The sequence below is a fragment of the Scomber scombrus genome, chromosome 17 (genome assembly GCF_963691925.1).
Source record: "Scomber scombrus chromosome 17, fScoSco1.1, whole genome shotgun sequence".
Taxonomy (NCBI): domain Eukaryota; kingdom Metazoa; phylum Chordata; class Actinopteri; order Scombriformes; family Scombridae; genus Scomber; species Scomber scombrus.
Window position 1 is genome coordinate 12,705,814 of NC_084986.1, and position 22,826 is coordinate 12,728,639.

Here is a 22,826-nt window from a genome sequence, read left to right on the forward strand (position 1 = left end):
GGCCGAATGGCTGAAGGGCTGGGGCATGACTGAGGGAAGGCGGTGGGGAAGTGCAGACATCCACATCCACAGAGCTCCAGACACAATGACAAACCTGCGGAGAGAGGCAGACAGAGTGATGGAGAGTAGAGAGAAAATTAGACTTTATTGAGGCAATTCGTCTCAACAGAAATAGGTGACAAACAGACAGTGACATTCAGAGACATGGAGACAAATATGCTTAGACTGGCAGTCAGATTTTCTCAAAAGAAAAAGCAAAAACAGCGTGTTACAATGATAAAAGGTGATATTGTCAATAAAATCAAAGTTCTAACACATGCCTTTAGATCATTTGCAGTGTGAAGAAGGTTAATAAACAGTTATTTTTCATTTTTTCATTTATAGGCTTGAAAAAGTACAAGTACCCAGTATTTCACAATAAAAATAATAAAAACTCAAGAAAAGTCAGTGCTATTTTATTAGCTGGCCATGACTGCCACATCAAAGTTGTCTGATGCAATAAAAGGTACCTTTGCTATGGCATGACAACAGAAAAGTACATATCTTAAAGTCCCAGTGAAATGGAAGTGTTTATTAAATCAAATCATGAAATTGGTTTGTTCAAGCCTACGTAAGCACAAATATTTTGATTTACAGGAAAAAAAAACATGATTAGATTTTGATATAGGAATACAAATGAATTAATTATTTCTCTTTTTGTTGGTTTATATTATTACAAAGGTGCACAATATGACTCGGGATGTGATCTAAAAGGGTTTAAAAAACATTTTTTATTTCATCTCAACTTCAGTTTTTAATTCTTTCTTGCAGCTTTCTGTTTTGGATCAATTAAGGCCAGACAGGTCGGTGCATGTAAGCATACCTACATCTCTGTCACAGCAACCAATACAATGCATCAATAATAATGTGGGCTGGTAATGCAAATCCAAACCTGGTCACTTAAAATAAATCAGATTTATCTGCAGTCTGAAGATACTTTCAGCAAAGTGACTACACATTTACCTTGGGGGTTTACGGGTCAGTCAGTCTACATGAAGTCCTTAATGTTAAGGTCATCCAGAGCGTTCCTCGGTGGTGGAGGCTTTCTGGGGCTCTGGGCCATTCCAGGAGACATCTGAAGACACATCCGTTTTTAGCACTCAAACTCTCTTTGTCAGAGCAGCTGTCAATTTCAGGTATGAATGTGTAAATGTGTGGATAATCGGTTTAAGAGTGAGCAAGTTACCGGTGCTCCGGGGGTCGCTCCGGTGGCAGGGAAGCCTGGCCTAACCATGGGCATCATGGGAGCTCCAACGCCTGGTGCCCCGGGCTTACACGGAGACAGACAGAAAGAAAAAGAGACAGTAAGACACAATTGCAGCCGTGGGAAAGATGTGTTCGTGTTCGGGACACCTAAAGGGGTCATTGTCCATCACTTTCCAGTAATGTCCAGACTGGTTCAGGGACATTACTGGACTGGACTGGTGGTCTTACCATGCCGAAGCTGGGGTGAGTCCCCATAAAAGGAGGCACACCCATGGGTACAGTCTAAAGGTGTGGAGGGGAGGGAGAGGAGGAGTTGGGATCACTACATATAAGACAGACACACACAATGCTAGACAATGCAAACAGACGTAAAAAAAAAATATATACACAACACATTAATTTTTCTACAACACTTAAAGTAATGGACAGACACATTGATGCTGGACAATAAAAGGTTGGAACACAACATATAAAGGAACAAACACAGCACAACAAAAATCCCTAATTGAACCTATACATTCATATTACAGATTTACTCATGCACAAGGACTTATAGAGAAAGAGGAAGCTTGTTGCAGACAGCCTTAGAGGTGAGACATCTCATCTGTATGAAACTACAACTAGATCGGATGTTGCCAAGAACTGAAATATCCATAAAAAGCAAATGTGTCAATGAGAGAAGTGAGTTTAGTTATGAAGGGGAGAAGTTGGTTTCTTGCCACAACTTTATCAGGCTTAAAAGAAAATAGGAATTTCAGAGAGGAAGAAACTGTTTCCAAGCAACAGCTTCTTTATTTGGCACTTCATCACTCTCCAGTAGATATTCCAGGAATACTTTGAGCCAGACTGCATGTTGAAAGTGCCAGTTTCTGGTAATTTTCCACACATTTATAACCAGCGCATGAGTTCTGAGCATTATTAGACGTTCTGTGAGATCTATCGGCTGACATAGCCAATGATGTGTCTTGTGTCTTTTCTTTTCTCACTCTCAGCTATATATTGCTCTATGATTGGACCTGGAACCTGGAGAGCCAGATGAAGATAATGCATGTGTTATGCCCTGTCTGTCGCTGCCATGCCAGGCTCCACTCCATGCTATAAGACACAGACAACATTTACCATGGGAGCTGCCCAACTGGGGGGAGCTACCTGTGCGGCCGCTGGGGTTCCCATTGTAAGATCTGAGACAGATGCAGAGAGAGAGCGAGAGAGAGCGAGAGAGACAAAAGAGAGGTTCTGCAAAATTACTGTTTCATTTAACAACATAAATACAACCACAGAGACTTCATTGCAAAAAAGTTGAAGGTTGCAAGACAAGGTGAATTAAAACAATAGTTCAACATTTTGGGAATGTACTCATGTTTCTTGCTGTATGTTATGTGGCATCCTTGCTGTGGCAACACAACTATTTACAACACTTACTGTATGTTCAGTGTCCAGGTTTTTGAAATTAGATTCAATCTGTTACTTAGCAAACTTTAGAGTTGCTTGTATACAAGTTTTGTTTTTGTTTTTAAATTTGGGGAGAACCGAGCTATCTGTTCCCCCTTGCTTCCAGTCTTTATGCTAAGCTAGGCTAATCACCTCCTGGCTCCAGCTCCAGCTCCAGCTCCAAATTCAACAGAATGACCCCAGTCTTGTGTATTTCCCAGGATGTTGAACTGTTCTTTTAAATTGCCATATCTATGGCATTGCTGTAGCTAGTGTGAATGACTACTTACTACTCGCCATGTTAGCCATGGAGGTGTCAACATCACCCGCCTGAGGGGTCAGAGTGGGCTTCATTACATCCCCTAGTCCATCAAATACTACAGGAGGGAGGGAAGTGGGGAGGAAACATAGACAAGAGGAGAGGAGGGGAGAGGAAGATATTAGCTATCCTCACACTCTACCAGAACTCAGTAGCAGACCTCATTACTATTGGGGATTGCCATGACAACCAATAAATGTCTCCATGACAACAGAGAGAGAGGAGAGAATGAGCTATAGAGTAGATTCATATAAAATAAGACATTAAGTGACAACTAAAGCAGTAAAATAGCCATTTTTAGGGCATTTAGAGTATGAAGAATGTTTTGTAATTTTAGTACACATTCAGCATACAGACTCTGCTACAGGAGATGTCTTATTACTAATACTACTACTACTTATTACTGTTAATAGTAATGTGCAATCTGGGCATAGGGAATAAGAACCAGACCAGCTTAAAAAAAATATGTATGATGGATGATTTGTTATGTATTTTTCACTGTATCTTACATTTTGACATCATACACAGGCCAAGAACACATTTCCAGTGATTATTTATGTAATTAATGATGAGTGCAGAAGCTGAGTTATTTGGTAAAGAAGCGTTATAATAATACTACCACTACTACTACTTTTGACTCTTTGTAACCATCAAGCATCTGGTGGTGGAAGGGACAGCACAGCTGAGCTTGCACCACTGCAATGCAGCAGTGCACTGTGGGAAATTAGCGTGTTAAAGAGCAGGGAAACTCACCGAATCAAATGGCAGGAAGCAAGCAATGAGCCAGCCCAAGAGCCAGATGGAGAGAGAGAGGTTGAGAGAGAAAGAAAGAGAGAGAGGGGGAGGAAAGTAAAAAAGCACATGTGCCAGAGAGAGAGAAAAAAAGATGCAATGAGGTTTTAAAGGAGCGGGTGACAGTGAAACCATTAGAGGTTATTGCGTGAATGACAGAGAGAGAGGGGAAATAAAGAGTTAAGCCTCGAAGCAGTAGTATTGCAGACCGTCAGTTACATAACATGAAGACCAGTGGCACAGGAGATGACCAGGAACCAGGTGAGGAGGGGCCCATGTTGCTATGGTTACAGTTACCATGGATACCAGTTGCACAGCCAGGAAAGGTGGGAAATATTGAAGGAATTCCCTGAAGACTAATAACTATGCAAATGATCCAATGGTGACGTCAGCGTGACTTTATATAGACGTGATACGGAATCAATTGCAAGCAACAGTAAAAAAAACAAGACAACACCCAAGTTTAGTGTATAAAGCTTCTGTATTCTGTACAAAGAGTGAATAAATGATATAAAAAGAACAGCTAACAGCAGACTATTTCATTAACCATTACCAAAGTTAATAGAAACAGTGACTGATAAAACAATAACCACAAAACAACCATCTTCACTGGAAACACTGATGTAATTAATGGAAGATGTCGCCAAGGTGGCTCTAACAGTATTAGTAGGACTAACATTAGACAGCATGCAATTAGTGAGTTAACAACACAGCTACAGTACAGTTTGCTGAGATGAAATGGAAATCCACAACATGTCCGTACACCCTCCAGCATGCAGAGCGGCTCTTCACATTTCAGAGGTTTTACCTGACATGAGCTCTGCGCCAGGAGCAGCTGGGGCGGCAGCGGCAGCAGCAGCTGGGGCATCTCCTCCTGTGGACTCTGGCAGGTCAACCAAAAACACACCAAGCCATACCGTGCCAGGTCAAAGCGGGCCAATGCGTTTCCATCGCAGCATGAGGGCAAAGAAGGGGTAATAGTCAGCCTTCGGCTTCTCACTGCTAATGCCAAACAAGAGTGGTTAGAGTTAGACATGGTAGGTGAAAGTAAGAATGAGCAATCACATATATGACAGTAAACAGGGAAATATTGTTTTTAAATTTTAAGACACATACACATGTCTTGTCATATCCAACCGTCCACACATTTTCCGATACACCTATGATCATACAACAGTCACTGGATACAAAGCCAGGAAGAAAGGAAAATCTCCAGGTCTACAGTCACACAGTAGCTTATAGTTCATAAATAATTTGACAATTTCAACATGACCAAGCCTCATCTCAGATATCTGCTTGTAATACTTACATAAAATAACCACAAAGAAAAAAATTCCCATTGTTACAAGATGTCTATGAGTTTAAATTGACAATAAAAAACGGACCGATGTTTAGGGGAAACACAACATGCAATAACCAACCCATTATTGATGACCATTAGAAAAGCTGTACTGGTATTAATATCAATAGTTTCATTTGATGTCTTTCACAGATACAACTCCTCTTCTCTTATGAGGCTTTCATCAACAGGGTAGAGAGAGTGCGAGCAGGCCGTCATGTGAGGTACCCACCACCAAACAGGTTCATGATGGCTCCCGTGTCAATTTTGGGTGGGGGTGCGGAGGTGAGGATGGGGGCAGGGGAGCTGAATAAATCTGCTGGGGAGGGCAAGGTGGAGATGGTGTTTAGATCACACATACATACAGAAACACACACACCCACACACACACACACACACTGGTATTGACTGTGAATCATTATAATGCACGTTTATCACTTGCAGTTGCAGTGCACGCAGAACATGCTGGAATGGGAAGGAGGCAAGAGTGATTTAGTAAATGTTTCAGACAGCTTAATAGCTTTTAGCTGACCCATAGGAGAGCAATCCCATTTCCTTTTTTCCTTCCCTAATCAAAGCCAAGGACAAAGCTGAAAAAACAGACACGGCAAGACAGGATATGAGAGTGCGAGCACACGAGAGATGACAGAATGGATGCAGTGGGGATAGCTACCTGCTGTAAACAAGTCAACACTGGGAGCGGGCTCTGCTTTGGTGAAGCTTGTGTCTGGCATTGAATCAAAGAGATCTACAAACACATGCGCATCCAGAGACAGGAATATTAAAATGTTCAAACACTATGAAACGGTGATTACATACAACAGCCAAGTCGAAGTGAAAAATGCCGTCAGTATGTGCACATAAGGAGCCAAGAGGATGCGAGTCAATGTGAATAAGAGCACAAGATAGTAAGATTAATGTTGGACCACACACATCTCTAACGTTTACCGCTGAAAAGGTCAGTTGCAGGGTTTGTGGCGCTGGGAGCTACTGGAGCTGAAATGGTTGCAGTAGTGATGATGGTGCTGGATGCGGAGGTGAAGAGCGGTGAAGGGGAAGCGGAAGGGGAAGGCTGGGGCACCACAGAGTTAAAACAGGCATCCAGCGAACTACCCGGGTTATTATTCTCCACTGTCATCATGCCAAAAAGGTCTAGACCCGAAGACACTGCATCGGTGCTACCATCTGAAGGAGCGAAGGGGTCTTTTGGAGAAGGGGTGGGGTGGTAATGAGGAAGAAATGTAACACATGGAGAGGAAGGGAGGGTGTTAGATAATGATGTTAACACAAGACAGAGCATACACATATACTTCATGTGAAGATGTGATGAAAATACTGCTAAAATCAGGAAAGATGAAATGCAGGAATGAAAAAGCATCTGGGAGTTTTGATAGTAGAGAAAATGCAGCTCCAACCCACTCCTGTTGTAACCAGAAATGGTTAAAATAACAAAAAATAGTATCTGTTATGAAGGGAATATTGTACAAATTTGCACTATAAACCTCAGGAACAAACCACAACTGAGTCTACTCTTAGAAAGTACAACTAGCCTGCCACAGGAAACCTTCTCCATAACAGAAAAATCTACCTGTAATGCCAAACAATAAGAGAGAAGCGAGAGTCTTCATTCACCATGGCAACAACAATAGCACTGTCCAGACACCAGCAGCAATAAGAGTGAAACTGTATGCCTTCTGTGCCTGCACAAAGCCTCGAGATGAAACCCTGATTACACTTGAGACCAACAAAGAATGCCTACACATGTACACAAACTGAAACATCTTTTCATCCACAGCAATGGAAAAAATATTGACATTCTTAAGTTTAAAGTAGCAATACCACAATACAAAAATACATCCTTTCATGTAGAAATTCTGCATTTTAAGTCTTACTTAAGTGAATGTACAGAAGAAGATTGATACCAGTCTCAGTATGGAGAGAGGTATGAAAGGCACAGGTATAAATAACACTAACAATGGCTATATTGTCTTCAAGTGTCCCAGTAAGCTGTGACAGTCATCTATAATTTTTTTTTTTTTTTTTTAAAGCTGTGCTACTACTGTGACATGTCAAACGGTCCTCTGTGAAAAAGGCCTCATACTGATTCAATTACATATAGGCCTACTGTAAACAGAATTTTAATGTTGTAGTTGGTCGAGGCTGACTTAAATTTGACCAATTTATATCCTTTTGGGTAGTTCAATCTATAAAAATTAATCATATTTTATAAAATGATCATGTGTTTTGTATCTAAGATCTTAATATATGAAGTGGTCACTAAAGCTGTCAAACAAATGTGGTGGAGTAAAAAGTTATAGCGGAGTGGAAATACGCCTATTGAGTAGCATAAAATGGAAATACTCAAGGAAAGTGCAAGCACCTGAAAGTTGTACTTAAACACAGTGGCTCAGTACATATTTAGCCAATTTACCCCACTGACTCAGACACATACACAGACACAGATTTTCAGTCACCCACCAGCTCCAGTGTTGGTAGCCGGGGCAGACGTAGCGGCCGCCCCACCTTCAGTTGCTGCTGCAGAGGCCTCAGTGGCAGGAACAGGTGTTGCAAAGGCATCTGAGGTTCACACAAACCCCAGCAGAGGATAGAGTCCAGAGAGACGTAGACAGATGCAGAAATGGAAAGACAAAGAAAAAAATCAAGACGAAAAAAAGGAATCAGAAATGTGAAGAAAAGAGAATATCAGAGAAATGCAGGTAAGCTGAGAGTATTTTAGCAGAAAACAGAAAATAATCAACCCTTGTTGTTACATTAAGTATTCATCTGTAAAGTAAAAATGCAGTTTACGGCATTGATATGTGATATTAATGACTGACAGGTGAATGGAAAAATGGGAATACAGACAGGAGGCACTACAACAAGGTTTCATCTACTGCACACCTAAAATCTACGCAAGTAAAGCAGTGACTACAAGTGTTACAGCTCCCATCAGTAGCTGTAGCCATGTGACAGGGTTTGATAGAATTGCTTTTCACTACTGTCAAGAAAAGCATGTCTGCCTATCAAACAAGATGCATGCGAAGAATGAGTGTACAGCAGTATGTTTATGTGCAAGCCCATGGTGAGTGTGTGGCTGTGCATACTTACATAATGAAGAAATATCTGTGTGAGTATTTGTGGAGGAGTATTTTGTGTGTGTGTGTGTGTGTGTCAAAGAGTTGTATATCTTCAATGACCTGCAAGGCTTATTTTGTGGCAGCTGAAAATAATGGAGATGTGCATCAATGCATCACTAAGGCTTCATTGTTTTTGATGATGCAACTTTGCTTGTAGTATATAGACAAAATAAGTGATATATCAGCAAAGTTCAATGGTAACGCTTTAGATTACAGCCACAAATTACAATATATTCATTTAGTACATATGGTCTATCCATAAAATACTTACTGTACTTAAATATAAGGGGGAAATAGGTTAGGGAGTAGCCTACCCTCTTGTAACAACTTCCTGCTCAAAGATCCCCTCTAGAGATGCATTAAGACATGTATAAGTAATCTGATATGCTTTTCACATAAAAGTATTAGTATTACCACATTAAAATCCATCACATGACATCTACTTCTACTTCTTCTTTAAAAGATAAATGAACTATGGATATACAAATATTTTTTTCATTTCAAAAGTTTAACTGCTGGACACAAGATGTCTCCTATGTCACTATAAAGTCCATTTTCAGCATTTGTACAATGGAGGCTTCAATTTTTTTACATTGGACTTGTGTAAATTGCATACTGGAGGACGACTGGCTCCAGACTAGTTGTGTTGTCACAATGTATGCTCCTACACCCACCTGTAACTTTTCACTTTTAGCAGATAAATGTGAAAACAACCTGCTTGAGTCAAACTCTGCATGTACATCATCCAGCACAATTAAAGCCACACATTTCAACCTTAATAACAAGAAGAAAAACATATTTTTGCACGGAGGGGACAATGAAATCTTTATTCTTTATTCATTATCATTCCTGAAGATGATGATGTTAGATAACAACCTACAGCAGCTTTTAGGTCCTGTCATATCAGTACCAGCTGAGGTAAGGGCCGTCACTTTTAAGAGGCACAAGTACAAAGCATTGAAATTGTGGGGAAAAGTAGCTACTTGTTCACCTTTTTACACTCCAAGTACAATGCTGTTTACTAATTAATACCAAGTATTGGTAACCCCATGTACAAAATATTAATGCTGTAATTTACTGACTGTTATATAAAGCGTTACCAGTTCGGTCTGCATACTGTATGTGTTTGAGCATGCAGTCATCTGTCATATTGTGTGATGTTTTTAGGGTTGAGCTTCGCAGAGTGATTCTGTTGTAGAGAATCCTCTGGAAGCCCACTGACCTCCCAACAGATCCATATTGGTGGCGCCAGGGGAGGTGGCGGCTGCTGTGCTAGTGGGAGGAGCTAGAGAGACTCCAGGCTCTGCCGCTGCAGGAGTGGGTGTTGCTGCTGCAGAGGAGGGGGCGGGCTCTGCCGCGAGGGTGGGTTCGGATAGCATGGAATCGCCCATTTCTGTGAGTACCAACGGGGTGTTTGAAATCCCCAAATAAAGGTACCAAAATAAACCCCAAAAGAGCAACCAAAATAACCAATTGAGTCACCATAAGAACAAAGCAAGCCAAAACAAAGATCCAATTGAAATTAAAGCCCAATTAAAATCATTTGAAATCGACAAAAGCAATATCCAAATTTTAATCAAATTAAAGTTGTAAAATTATCCAGCGCCATCACGTCACAACCAATAAATTAAAATAAATAAACCAAAACAGCCCCCGTTGTAAACCAAAAACAGACAATGGAGTATGAGGAGGGAGGGGAGAGAGAAGGCAGAGAGAAACAGAGAGACTACTCAGACTAAAGAGACCAGCTTGAGGAGACAAACAGGGAGGTAACCATGTGACATTGCTATTTCATAATTTATCTGAAAGGATTAAAAACATTGAACATTGTTTCCAGGTCAGCTCAATTTCAGATTAGAGTTATATTTTAGAAAAGTCAGAGACATCGATGTAACCTGGAGGATGATTTAAGACTACACTTGTCTACGCTAGAGCTTAGAGGTGACATTAAGAGCAGGGTAAAACTCACCTGATCCAAGAAGGTCTGTGGAAGCAGAAGATAAGGGAAGAGCAGCAGATCAAGATGAAGTCAGTAACTAAAATGATTCATGATAGCTTTGATAAGCTTGTTCTCGAAAACTTAAAACTTGATTTCTTTACTGTAGATGTAATGAGTTCTGTTGTGTATTCAAAGAATAACATTATTTTTCTTCACAATTACAGTGAATAAATAAATTGTAATAAATATAACATACATGCTGGTAAATGAATGTGTGTTCGGGTTCTAACAGATGAACCTGCAGCTGATTTGACAAGAAGGAGGAAAACGTACCTCCCCAAGATGTGGGGGCAGCTGATGTTACTGAGGGACCTGAGGAGGAGAGTGGATCCAGGTCCAACAAAGAACTGTAGACAGAAACAGAGACAGTGAATCTATCATCTGTTGCAGAAGGTAATATTCTTTTACATGTGTTGTTCTAAACACCCATAAGGTCATAAGGTGTTTTTTCCAGTTATAACTCCTGTGCTGCATATGCGTGTATCTGCATATATATACTGTATGTGTATCTGAAAATGTTTGTAGTTTGTAAGCATTAAGTACAGGAAGAGAGTATTATTTCTGTGATAACCACAATAATATTGGTAGATCTGGTAGATCTAGATCTTTTCAAAGTCTCAAATACTCAAACTCTATTCACAAAAAATCCAAATAAATTACCATCATAATATTAGAAATAATCTCTTGGTGAAGAAAAAAGTTGTGAGCAAGTTTTTGTTTTAAAGTTGTAGTAAACATTTATGACCAATGATTTATGATTTTCAAGTTTTTGCTGCAACACTGTTTAGCACACTATATATTTTAGGACAAAATCAAGACACAGAGAGGCTTCATGAGATGGTCACTCACTCTTCTGCTGGCTCTGGAGCAGCTGCAGCACCAGCAGCAGCATTCTCCCCAGGAGGAGGCTGCAGTGTGGGAACAGCATTCGAAGATTTGGCTGGAGTTGATGTTGGAGACACGTTGTTTGTTGGAGACCCCTGGAAGGTAGACAATGAGGGCTTTTGTTCAGCGGTGCATCAGACCAGAAGAGCTTTGCAATAATATAGACTATTTCAAATGTGCGTCTTACCTTTGTTGGTGACCTGAAGGAGCAGGAGAGAAGGAGGAAGTTATTTTGCTTGAAATACTGCCTGATTTACTCAGAGTGAAAAATATTTGATGGGTCTACATTTAAAGGTCAAGAAATGAAATAAATATGTGATCATATGAAGAGATAATCCCCAAAGCAATATAGTGTATGTCCAACATGACACATGTTGCTTTTAATTAATTGAAATACTCCAGTAATATTAAAATTTTGTGCTAATGATCAATTTAGAAGAAATTATTTCACTTTGGGGCAAAACCCTTCGTATTCTGATTCACACATCAGGATGTGACAATACAATAGAGCCCGACCGATATATCGATTGGCTGATATCATTGGCCGATATTGGCCTATTGCAGATCAGTATTGGTGTTGTCCAATATGCGCAAATATATTTTTTTAACAAACCTTTTTGTGTTATTTTTATTTATATAATTATAAGTTTTAATTATTGAATTCCCATAAAGTCTATTGTTTCAGTGCATTGATGTCATTTTGGACAATAAAGTTAATTGACAAATTGTAAAATATCCTGCCCCCATTACATGTCTTTGTCACTTTGTCACACAAATTTAAATATCTTCGTCATATCTCTGTATCTCTGTGTTTGTGTGTGTGTGTTTGTGTGTGTGTTTACACATGCAGAATATCAGCCAATATATCGATCCAGGAATTTTCTTCATTCCCTAATATCAGTATCGGCATTGGCCTCAAAAATCCAGTATCAGTCGGGCTCTACAATACACCTGTGGTGACTTACTGTTTTTTGAAACATGTGTCTCTTGCAGAGTTCACACATGTATTCATTCAAAACGCACACATTTGCACATGTACACCTGCATAATGTTTCCATTCACATGAGGATTACTTATATAATTCACATGTGAATAATGTGTTACCTGGAGGGAAATGACTGAAATACAACTACACTAAGAAATTAGTAATCTCCAAACAAAACATACAGTAGATGCTCACCCTTCACTGGTGATTCCAAATGAACATAGAGGGGGATAAAAGAGAGGAAGGGTTAAAGTAAATTGTAGAAATATACCTCCTGTTTTTGCCTGTTTCTACCAACATTTCTCTTCCTTAAGATTCAGACACAGGTCATGATAAAGAAAGAGGGAGTTTGTCAGATCTCAGCCTCTTTTTTATTGTTTCATTATCCTACTTCTTCTATTCTATCTCATTAGGGTTTTGTGTGTCATCCAACAACGAAGCAGTGGAACTGACATTTTAAAAAATGCCATTAAACAATTTCTTACCCCTTCTTTCCACCCTTTACATCCTCCAAACCGTTCATGTGTGTTTCCAGAGACTCCAGGATACTGCTGGGGGCCTGACAAAAAAAGACAAAAAACTGGAGTAATCAATAAAGAATCCTTTCCACGTGTCTCCTGCATCGTACCATCAGTCTGTGCGTAATTACTGCGTTTTTACGTTTCAAGTCAAGTCAGAAAACACCAAGGCTTTGGAAAATCTCACTACAACACACACACACACACACACACAAGTTTGTCTGCCGTGCTTGTCAGATTGAATTATGCTCAACATGCCGACACTCCATCCTGCAAACAGGCACTCAGCCAGGGCACCCTGTGTTTCTGCGGTTACCGGGTCCTCAAGAGGTTTAAAAGGACAGTCTTCGTCGTCTGAGTCTGCTAGATCCACCACTACCCCCGGGTGGACACACTGGGTGGGGAGATGGTGGCGGGTGAGACATGGATGTGCGTCTGTGTGTGCATATATGTGTGTGGGATGGATGACATTCATCTGCATTATATTGACCACCTTCAAATCTCTTTTAGGAGAGAAATAAAGAAAATGCCAGCCGCAAGATGTGGCAACTTACATAGTTAATGTCAGGAATGTCGTTTTTTTCAACTCCAACTGTCTGTTGAATGAAACAGAGTCAGAAATCAGCATTACAACGTTGCTCTACCACGATACATTGTAACAGCCATGCTGAGGACTAGCAGGTGACTTTTACCTCAGCCATCTTCATGAATTCCCCAATCTTTGTCACCCTGGTCAGGAACCTCTTGTAGATCTCCAAGGCCTCTTTACAATCACTCTTCTTCATCTTGAAGTATTTCTCTGTACACAATAACAAGAAGTTTGCTGATTGAGATTCATTTTGATCTACAGTAATCTGCAATTTATACATATTCATTTGTTTGTGGACAACTGACCTAATAGGTTGATGATTCCGTCGTTGTAGGATGCGAACAGTTTGACCAGGTCCTTGAAGAGAAGCAAGAATGCAGCATTGATAATCCCATTGTTCAGCTCCTTGGGATGAACCTGAGAAGAAAAAGGAAAGGGTATTACTGGACATCTAATTATCAATTTAAAGTGAAATCATTGGAGAAGTTCCACCTTGTATTGCTGTCAAATAAAAATAAATAAATGTACAAATCAAGTCAACGCTGGACTCACATCAAACTCCAGGAGTGTGTCAATCTCAGTCTGCAGAACAGGCATGCCTTTCAACAGCTTCTCAGTGTTCATGGTCCTCATCACACCCTCAGCACTGAGTATACACAACACAGAGAACACCAGATGCTTCAGAGACACAAGATCAGTGACCATTACATAAAAACTCTATTTGTCCAAAGTGAACTTGAATACAATTAGTGAATGACAGAGGATTAACTGCAGTGTGTAGAGGTGTGAGGCCACTTAAAAACACTGTGTTTGACATACCCCTTCTTGACTCTGGTGAAGTCAAAAGCCATCTGGCGGTAGGCAAAAGCTTTCTCATTCAGGTACCGTCCATACCGTCTGATGAATGTAGACATGTCATACCCTAAACACAATATATTTATGTCAGTGAGTACTTACAGGGAAAAAAATGTTCATTTTTAACATTTAAAGGAGGGCTCTTTTTCAATTGTAGGGCTGATTTGTATTACTCATCAAGACAGATCATTTATATATATAATTTACATAAAAAAATGCATCATCATCAGAGTTGGGTGCTCTTACCGTGAGAGCCGGTTTTGTCAATGAAATTGCTGAGGTTGAACAGGGAGGTCCTGGAAGCCAAGTACTGAATAAACCTCTGAAGAATAGAAAGAAAACACAAAAAACTGTCTCAGAGGCAGTGGTGGAAAGAAATTAAATTAAAGGTGAACACTACAACAAAATAAACACTTGAACATTTATAGCTGGGACTTGGCTGGCTGTACTTGCTGAACATTTTATTCTATTAAATAGCAGTTCAAGCAGGTCTGAATCTGCGGTTGACTGCTCGTACACTGGACCCACAGGGCTCATTTCATTTATTTGAGGAATTGTGGTCAAAGTCTCTATTTATCTGAGAAACACCAGGCTTTTCTCAGCACCACACAAAACCTTTACTGCGCTCAAATATGCCAGATTTAGCTCTCCAAAGTCATAACCTCACAAATAATTGTCAAGACATATTTAGACAGGACCATAATTTGACAAACCATTAAATCCCATTAAAATACCCTTTGTATTTATCATATAATATAAAGAAAATCTGTCATAAAATCCAGCTTGAATTGAAGATGGTTTAGAGTCTCCCACCCACATACCTCATTGCCATGGACACACATGTGATGAGTGGTGACAAGGGCCTTGAAGACGACCACCCAGCTGGCATTGGTAGCCCGCTCAAACAGCGTGTCAGCCATCTGAGGGATGTTCACGTTGGTGGTATTGGTGGCTGACACCAGGTCTGTAACACAACCACAAAGTCACCCACAGACTTCTTAGATCAATCCATCAAAGCATCCCTCTCATTAAGCACCATGTGATCCTCTGAGGTCTGAAGAAATTTCATAGAATATGGTAGACTATAGAAGGAGGGTCATGGTTAGTTTATTCTTAGATAAATGTCGACATAATTTGACTCACTCTGATTAAAGTTTGATTAAGTAAGCGGGCTTAAGTGTTCACTGCAGAACTGCTCTAGACACCCATGAGAATATTAAGCTGGGAGGAAGACCTGATGTACATACAAAATGATGTTGGTGCACGAACACACACGGAGACACACACACACACACAGAAAAGTACACCCCTCCTGGGTGTCAGGTCAGACAGGCAGACAGGGAGGTCTCCAACAGTAAAAGTGACTGAATTTTGTGTCAGTACAAAATGAAATACAATAACTTCTTCTAACGTTTTTAATAAAAAGTGTGATGCATTTGACATCTCTTAAAAAACTGTCCTGCTCCAGCATCAAGTCAATGACTAAATTATCACTCCCATTTCTTATTTCATTACATAAACTACAAATTAGGAAGCTACTTTTTTCATTATGTGGGCACTACTTTATATGGCTAGCATATACATCATTTGTGTGTACCTCATTTCCTCTCACTCATATTGACACATTTCAGGCATGAAAATAAAACCAATGCGTGAGCTCCTGTGGGACTCACAAATTTATCAGAAATTAGCCACCAATAATAAGTGAATAACAAAAAAAAAGAAATTAGCTACCATTTGTGATCTGTGCATGAGAAGTGCACACAAATCACTTTTGTAATTTACCTGATTACGTGATGGGTGCTATTTTAGTATCAACCTTCTTTTTTTTTCTTTTTTTTTACAAAAAATAAAAAAACAAATCTAAATCTAACATTTTCTGTATTAGTTGTCTGATGAGGATGGATTTTTTAAATCTGATACTAGAGTTACTTCTGCAGTGAGTGAGAGAGAGTCAGGCAGACAGAGAAAAATATAACAGTAAAGTGATTTGGGCAGATACTGTATCTTTCAAATGAAGTACATTACTGAATGTTTGCCAACCCTGCAGTACACTAGAGACCCTAAAATGATGACATTCATAGCACATAAGAAATGGTTTGGTTACTTTTCTGTCCAGCACTCTGACATTGATGGCTGAGCTACAAGGGCAGGACTGAGTGTATCCAAGGAGAGTGCCAGAGAGGAATGCAGCAAATATTGGCAGGCATCTCCAATAATGGAAGGAGAGGGAGACCTTTATATTGAACAGGCCTTGGCTTTGCCTTGAGTAGGTATACAAATTATAGACTAGAGCAAAAAATGAAACAGGAGGGAAGAAAAAAGAGCAAACACTCAAAAAGAACATCAGTTGAGAAGCACTAATGTGGAAATTAATGTAATTAATGTAAGAAAAGATGAGACATATGGGTGGGAGCAAGGGAGCTGTTCAAGGTCATAACAGGGTGACCAGCTAGACGTGTGGGGGTTGGGGTTTAGGGAGGTTGGGGGGTTGTAAACAGATTATTACTAATCACTGGTCCTGGTCTTTCTATGGTAGCTGCCTCACTGCCCATCCCCCGAATAGCACACACACCTGTCTTGACACAACCTGTTTCACACCATATAATACATCTCCGTTATCAGCTTCCTGTCGCCTGTGTTGTACGTTGTAGATTCAGTTTTAGCAAATTATCTTTCTGACACATTCTGAAAACTGAACAGACAGGAGCTGCATCATAATTCATAATGACACATCCTTCAAAGACTGAATGTGTCACACCGGTGTGACAAGGCTCTTCCACTTTGAAGGCTCCTTCTTTTCCCAAATTTGGAGGATCCAACGGCTGGATCCTTTGAAGCCTAACCTATCCCAGGATGCATTTTTCACAAACCAGTAGCCATTGCCTGAAATTTTGAGCCGTGCTAAAAGCTGTTCTATGTTTTACTGTAAAACTGTGAAAATGTCACTTTGTTCGATTTTTTTCCCAATTAACCATTTAGATTCGCAATAAGTGGTCAGTTTATCCAAATATCCTGTTTGGAAATTTTAAGACATGTGAGGAGATGCTGACTAGGTTCCAGTCCGTCATCTTAGCTGCTGGCAGCCCGACTCCTCAGATGATTGGCCGATCAACCCAGGGAGAACATGATATGATGAACTGATCTGTGCAGCTCTTTGGTGATTTATCGCAAGCTCTAATGTCTCTGTAGCATTTTTATGCATATGATATAATTCCTTGTGGAGGATAAAAGTTGGTCTTGCACGTGAACAATTAACAGTTGTAGCTGATACAATAGTTTGTCTGAACGTAAAGGTTATTTTTTGTGAGAAAGAGTGTTTTTGGAGCTTTGAGTTGAGATTGTCTTGTAACAGCACAGTCAGATAGGTGTGCTGAGACTGAGGTGCTGCTGTCAGCAGGTACGCTGCTGCAGAAAGAGACAGAGGAGAGCAGAGAGAGAATGGACGGGCTCTTCTCTCTAAATGAATTAAAATAAATGTTCTGCAGGTTCTTAGAAAGTCTTGAATTCAATTTTATAAATATTTGTCGTTAAAACTGTATTTACATATTGGTTCAGCTGAGCAAGGAGTCCCTAATGGTGCGGCTGGACCTGGATGGTCTGTCACTATAATAAAATTCAAATTTCTGGCACCATTTCTACCCGCGCCACGATCGTCAAATGCAGCTGTCAAAATTGCTAGGCGACAGGAGCAGCGCTTCGTGATGCTAGGGTAAGGGCGTGAACAGCTGGTGACGCAAATAGGAAATCCCCCACAGACCAAATCGTCTCATTTAACAACGCTTGGTTCAGGCTTTGCAGTCTTTGTAGACCGCGTCATTCGAAGAATACGGCTCCTGAATTGGGACACAGCTAATATCAGCTTTAATGATCAAAATCAGGATTAAACGCTGATGCTTTATAATTAATATGCTGCAATCCATCTGTACAACTTGACTAGATTGAACCACAATGATGATGTCTGATTTATTTTATATTATGGAGGTTGCCGTCACATTAATGACTTTTCATCTATGGCTCTTATTTGTAATCATATTATTTTGTAAAGCTTAATATGAGCTGCTAGTACACCATGCTCTTTCTCTATTACTGCATTTTTTTATCCTAAAGGTTAATTTTCTTCCTTTCATTGTCATTTGCTATCCATCCAATGTTTTTCATTTTATTCCCTTTTTTTCTGTTCCTAGTTGGCCTCACTTCTCTGTAATATGGCTGAAGATTACACCCGCCTGCAGCCTTTTCCATTCACACACACACACACACACACACACACACACACACACACACACACACACACACACACACACACACACACACACACACACACACACACACACACACACACACACACACAGACACACACACACAGAGAGACGTGGTCCACAATGGCTGAAATGTGATTATATAATATTATCATGTCACCAGTGGCACAGCTACAAGTTAATATTCGTTCACTCGCTCAGCCTTTCAGCTCATAACACCACATAATAACTGAGCGTGTAGGAATCTTATCATATGTGCTTAATGTGTTGCCATATGGACCATATCACAGGTTATAATCCATGCTTTCTGTTTCTGATATCATTACCTGAAGCAAACATGCATTCACATACAAGTAGAGTGTGTATGTGTATAGGTGTGTGTGTCTGTGTCTAATAAGGATTGGCCGAGCTAAATAAAGACTCTTACAGTAATCCACGTCCAACAGGAGTGTTCTAAGAATGAACTGTAAGACCTCACACTGCACGAGTGTATGTTTGTGTGTGACAGCGTCTTTTCCAGTCTGTCATCTTGTATTGTGATTTGTAATTACACAACAAGCACTCAAGCAGTAGCCAGAATAATATACAGAAGACACACACACACTAACAATTTCTAGTGTTAATCAGCTGCTGTATGAGTCATTTAAAGTGACTCCCTGACAGCTTTAATCAGGTGATTTCACACCAATTCACACCTTAATTCATGTGATTCTAACGACTCACACGTGACTGCCATGTGACCTCCCTGATTCTCATGTAACATTGTGGTGTAAATGACCCGCAGGTGTTTAAATCCACTTAGCAGAACTGATGAAGACTCTTGTATGAGTTGTTTTCAGTTCTAGTGGGGAGGTTAATTTGACCTTGACATCCAGTGATACCAGTTCTGTCTCCGGCAGCTGTGACTCACACATAAACCCCGTGATATACGTCGACTGGACTCACGATCTAAAGCTAGTTCCCTTTTTGGCTTGTGAAAACAATGTCAGAGATTACACTTGTTCACCAGTTCTACCAAAGAGTGTTTGAATATCTTTAGAGGTACATTTTCCAGTAATTCAGGCTCACGTGAACATATCAAACTTTTTCTGTTTTCCTGTCTTGTTAATCATCTAGAAAACCCTTTTGTCTTGAGGTCACATGACATACCGATGCTTATATGGATAGTTGTGTCTGAAATCACTCCCTTATTCACACATTCACTACTCCCTATATAACAGGCACTGAATACTTTACTCAACGGTGAGCAGCAAATCAAGATTTCAGACGCTAATTTATAATCATTTTGTGTCATCACCATCAGCTGTACAGTTGCATAAAGGCAGTTTTCACATCTAAAATTCAAAATGTGGAGCATTGCATTGTGGGATTGTCGAGAGACAGAAAAAAGTAGAGTCCATGCCACTGACACTACTTTTTTTGTTTAAACTTTGGAATATTTGAGGGCACTATATATTGGATATATTTACACATTCAGCAATTGGAAACTTAAATAAAATGGCGGAGGGTAAATGTAGTGCACTAATATAGTAAATAGGCAATGATTTTGGACACAGCCATGATCTTATGAATTGCCCTGTTTTTCCAGACACTTTTAATTCCACTCTTCAAAACAGCCACTTCTTCACTCAGTGTATTTTCAACATGACCTCAGATGAATTTAAACCTATTGCCTTCAGTGTTGAGTGAACTCGTCCAGCTGACCTTGCAAGGGCCATGTGTTCTGTAAAAAGTCTCTCCAGCATCCATTTTACTACCATTTTACTACAACATGATGTCTAAATACATGACTAACAACAGGGATGTGAAATTCAATTAAAAGAGGAGGAATAACACACTTTTGACACCTGGGTTTCATTCCCTGCAATGTATGCTTTAAATACAGGTGTCCAAGCTGAAAGAAATTAATTTCTTGCTGCACATATTTTGTAACTTGTGAGCTTTCATTTTAATGGTCAAATTGTGGTTTAAAAAGGCTTTCCTCAATGCACATGCACCTGTGATTGTGACACACCCATTTTCACACACCTGCTCTTTCTTCAACTGCTCATCTTTTACAATTACGACAGTTTCATAACTGATTAGAAATGCTACTATAACTAGTTACATTTTACCATATACTAAAAGAAAAAATGATTTGTCCTCATCAAATGTACATCTATTAGAAAAGATAACACACACCAATACAGATACATTCAGAAACACTGTCATTTACTTTTTAGGAAATACACATTCATCTCAGCACTCCACAGATGACAGGCCTGTCGTTTGCCCTCTTCCTTATCAGAGTCTCCCTTTATCATTACAGTGCCATCCCCTGACACTCTCAATCTGTTGCCATGGCAACTGCACTGCACCACCACTACTACCACCAACACACACCCACTTCAACCCCAAGGATCACACAATATGTCACTGTGACAAAGAAATAAGACCACCAATATATATAAATCTAGTGTTAAATGCATATGTATCCAACATGGTGAAAGATTAACAATTATTTAAACAGCCTTTACTTGTACTTATTTGACTTATTTGTAAGTATTTTCAGCGTGAACTGTTTCAAGACAGAAAAACAATAACTATTTGAGTATATCTTGGTATGAATGGAAATGTTCTCCAGTTTTTTGAGGTTAGGAGGTTCCCCCTACTGAGATACACGTGCACGAGAGGCACAGTGGCCTATATACAGGAAGCTGGTTGAATTGCCCTAAAAACGAATACAGTATAACCTAAAACTTAAAGGAAGACAACATGTTCATATGTAGCTTATGTTCTGTTGTATTATCTTGGAATTTAAGCACATACGAATCCTTTCATGTGCCGGCAGTGTTTATGGTAACAACAGGTTAACAGAGGCAGTTTGATCCCTCAAGAAAGAGCTTGTGACTTGAACTAACAATGGTTAAAATGACACGGTGATGTGTTGCCTACCAGCTACACAAGTCAATGTCACAGTTAGAGTAAAAGGCACACACAGAACAAAGATTCGGACACAGCAGAGAATGAGGAAGCAATGGTCCCTGGGGCATGCTAGCATTAGCATTGTCACCTTTGGCTGTGTAAATAATGCAAGGCAGTCATTGGCTGATTATTAAATTATTCAGCAGGGGAGCGGATCACAAGATATATAACGTCCTAGCCTAAGACACAGGACCAGCCCTGCCCAGCGACCACACACAGACACACTCACAAACACAGACATCCAAAAGACATGTAGAGCCAGTCAGACCACCCTTCATCTGTATGCAGCGCCACGCCACTGCTTTGGTCTGACACAGTATTTGTGGTAGTTGACAGTGATTAATCACGATTTGTCATAAGTCCCCTGCTGTCATCTGTAGATGTGTCAATAAAGATGTGACTTTGATAATTTTATTCCGCTGACTTTACAGCCTTACTACATGAGCCCAAACTCACTGATAACCAATGTCAAACACAGATAGCTGTCTACTGTATGTGCTGTAAGTTGTATATAGAGCATGCATGCTTTAACTTTAGATTTTCACGAGTATTTGAACATGACATGTAAAGTTCCTGATCTATCCAGACTGTTGCAGTAATGTGAAGTTAAAACATTTGTGGCTTTGCAGGAGGACAGAATGGACATTAAATGGGCTTGGGTTGTGTGGATGACTTGTCAGTGTACCTTAAAATATGACCTTTTCTCCCACCCTCTTCCTCTCTCCTACACTCTCTCCCTTTCTCTCTCCCTCTCTATGGGTGTTCATCATATCTACTGGAGGCTGACACAAAGGGTCACAAAGGGGTCATCACCAATGGATATATCAATTCATTAAGGCACCACACCCATTTAACCAAAGGGAATTAAGAGAGGACTGGTTGTGATGGCATGGCATGTGGCCTGTGTGTGTGTGTTACTGCATGTGTGTGTGAGGCCTATAGGCCTGTAGAGCCATGCCCATGCGGTGTGAGACAAGAGGAAGAAGGGCCACACTTACATTCCAGGTGCTTCTTCTTGGGCGCCATCACTTCATGAGTGGTGGCTTTGCAGACAGCTCGGGCCATATCTGATCCCGTTAGCTGGTATTGCGCAGCGGCAATGCGATCCGTGAGCGTTTGCCCCGACATTTTCTCTCCGTTCAATCAACCACCCCAGGAATTTATTTTAACACGGAACGACGTAAAAAAGAAGAAGTGTATGAATAAAACCCAGCAGCTTCCCGGTGGTTCAGTGAGCGGATCCCGTGCTTTCGTCTTTCCCGATGGATAGGCCTGTGACCTTCTGTGTGGGCGGAAAAAAAGCACACAAAATGAGATCAAAGCACTACATACATGTTATTTTCGCATCAAATCGTGCGGTCACGTTGATAATATGCGCCGTGACATGGGTAGACTTACGCAAGGCTGTGAATTCCCCTCGGCTCGTCCCGTTATAGCTGTCAGTTCAGCACCTTGGACAGCTAAAGCCACTCGCTTATGTAACACTCAACTGGCAATGAAAGCTAT

General features: G+C 40.3%; 1 protein-coding gene across 2 annotated transcripts; it reads right to left on the minus strand.

Annotated features, from left to right (window-relative positions):
* Positions 1 to 1,027: 1,027 nt before the first annotated feature.
* On the minus strand, positions 1,028 to 22,448 carry LOC133997775 (clathrin coat assembly protein AP180-like). Of its 2 annotated transcripts, none has more exons than XM_062437483.1 (21): positions 22,319 to 22,448; positions 14,916 to 15,058; positions 14,341 to 14,416; positions 14,059 to 14,161; positions 13,792 to 13,885; positions 13,545 to 13,656; positions 13,343 to 13,449; positions 13,205 to 13,246; positions 12,618 to 12,691; positions 11,335 to 11,347; positions 11,112 to 11,242; positions 10,536 to 10,609; positions 10,233 to 10,247; positions 9,486 to 9,656; positions 7,605 to 7,703; positions 4,596 to 4,670; positions 2,967 to 3,053; positions 2,365 to 2,426; positions 1,474 to 1,527; positions 1,226 to 1,309; positions 1,028 to 1,114 (listed from the first exon to the last, which is right to left on the minus strand). In XM_062437483.1, the coding sequence occupies exons 1-21, from the start codon at positions 22,446 to 22,448 to the stop codon at positions 1,028 to 1,030; spliced, it is 1,833 nt and encodes a 610-aa protein (XP_062293467.1). The 2 variants fall into 2 exon arrangements, with proteins under 2 accessions (XP_062293467.1, XP_062293468.1); XM_062437484.1 differs by lacking the exon at positions 1,474 to 1,527 and adding an exon at positions 12,328 to 12,333.
* Positions 22,449 to 22,826: the final 378 nt, after the last annotated feature.

Bases quoted from the DNA above. Each gene is read 5' to 3' on its own strand.
- LOC133997775 (XM_062437483.1), bottom strand. From the start codon at position 22,448: ATGTCGGGGCAAACGCTCACGGATCGCATTGCCGCTGCGCAATACCAG. The intron at 15,059-22,318 runs GTAAGTGTGGCC...GTTGTGTTACAG, and splicing joins CAAGAAGAAGCACCTGGAAT to ACCTGGTGTCAGCCACCAAT. The intron at 2,427-2,966 runs GTAAGTAGTCAT...CATCTGTCTCAG, and splicing joins CATGGCTAACATGGCGAGTA to ATCTTACAATGGGAACCCCA.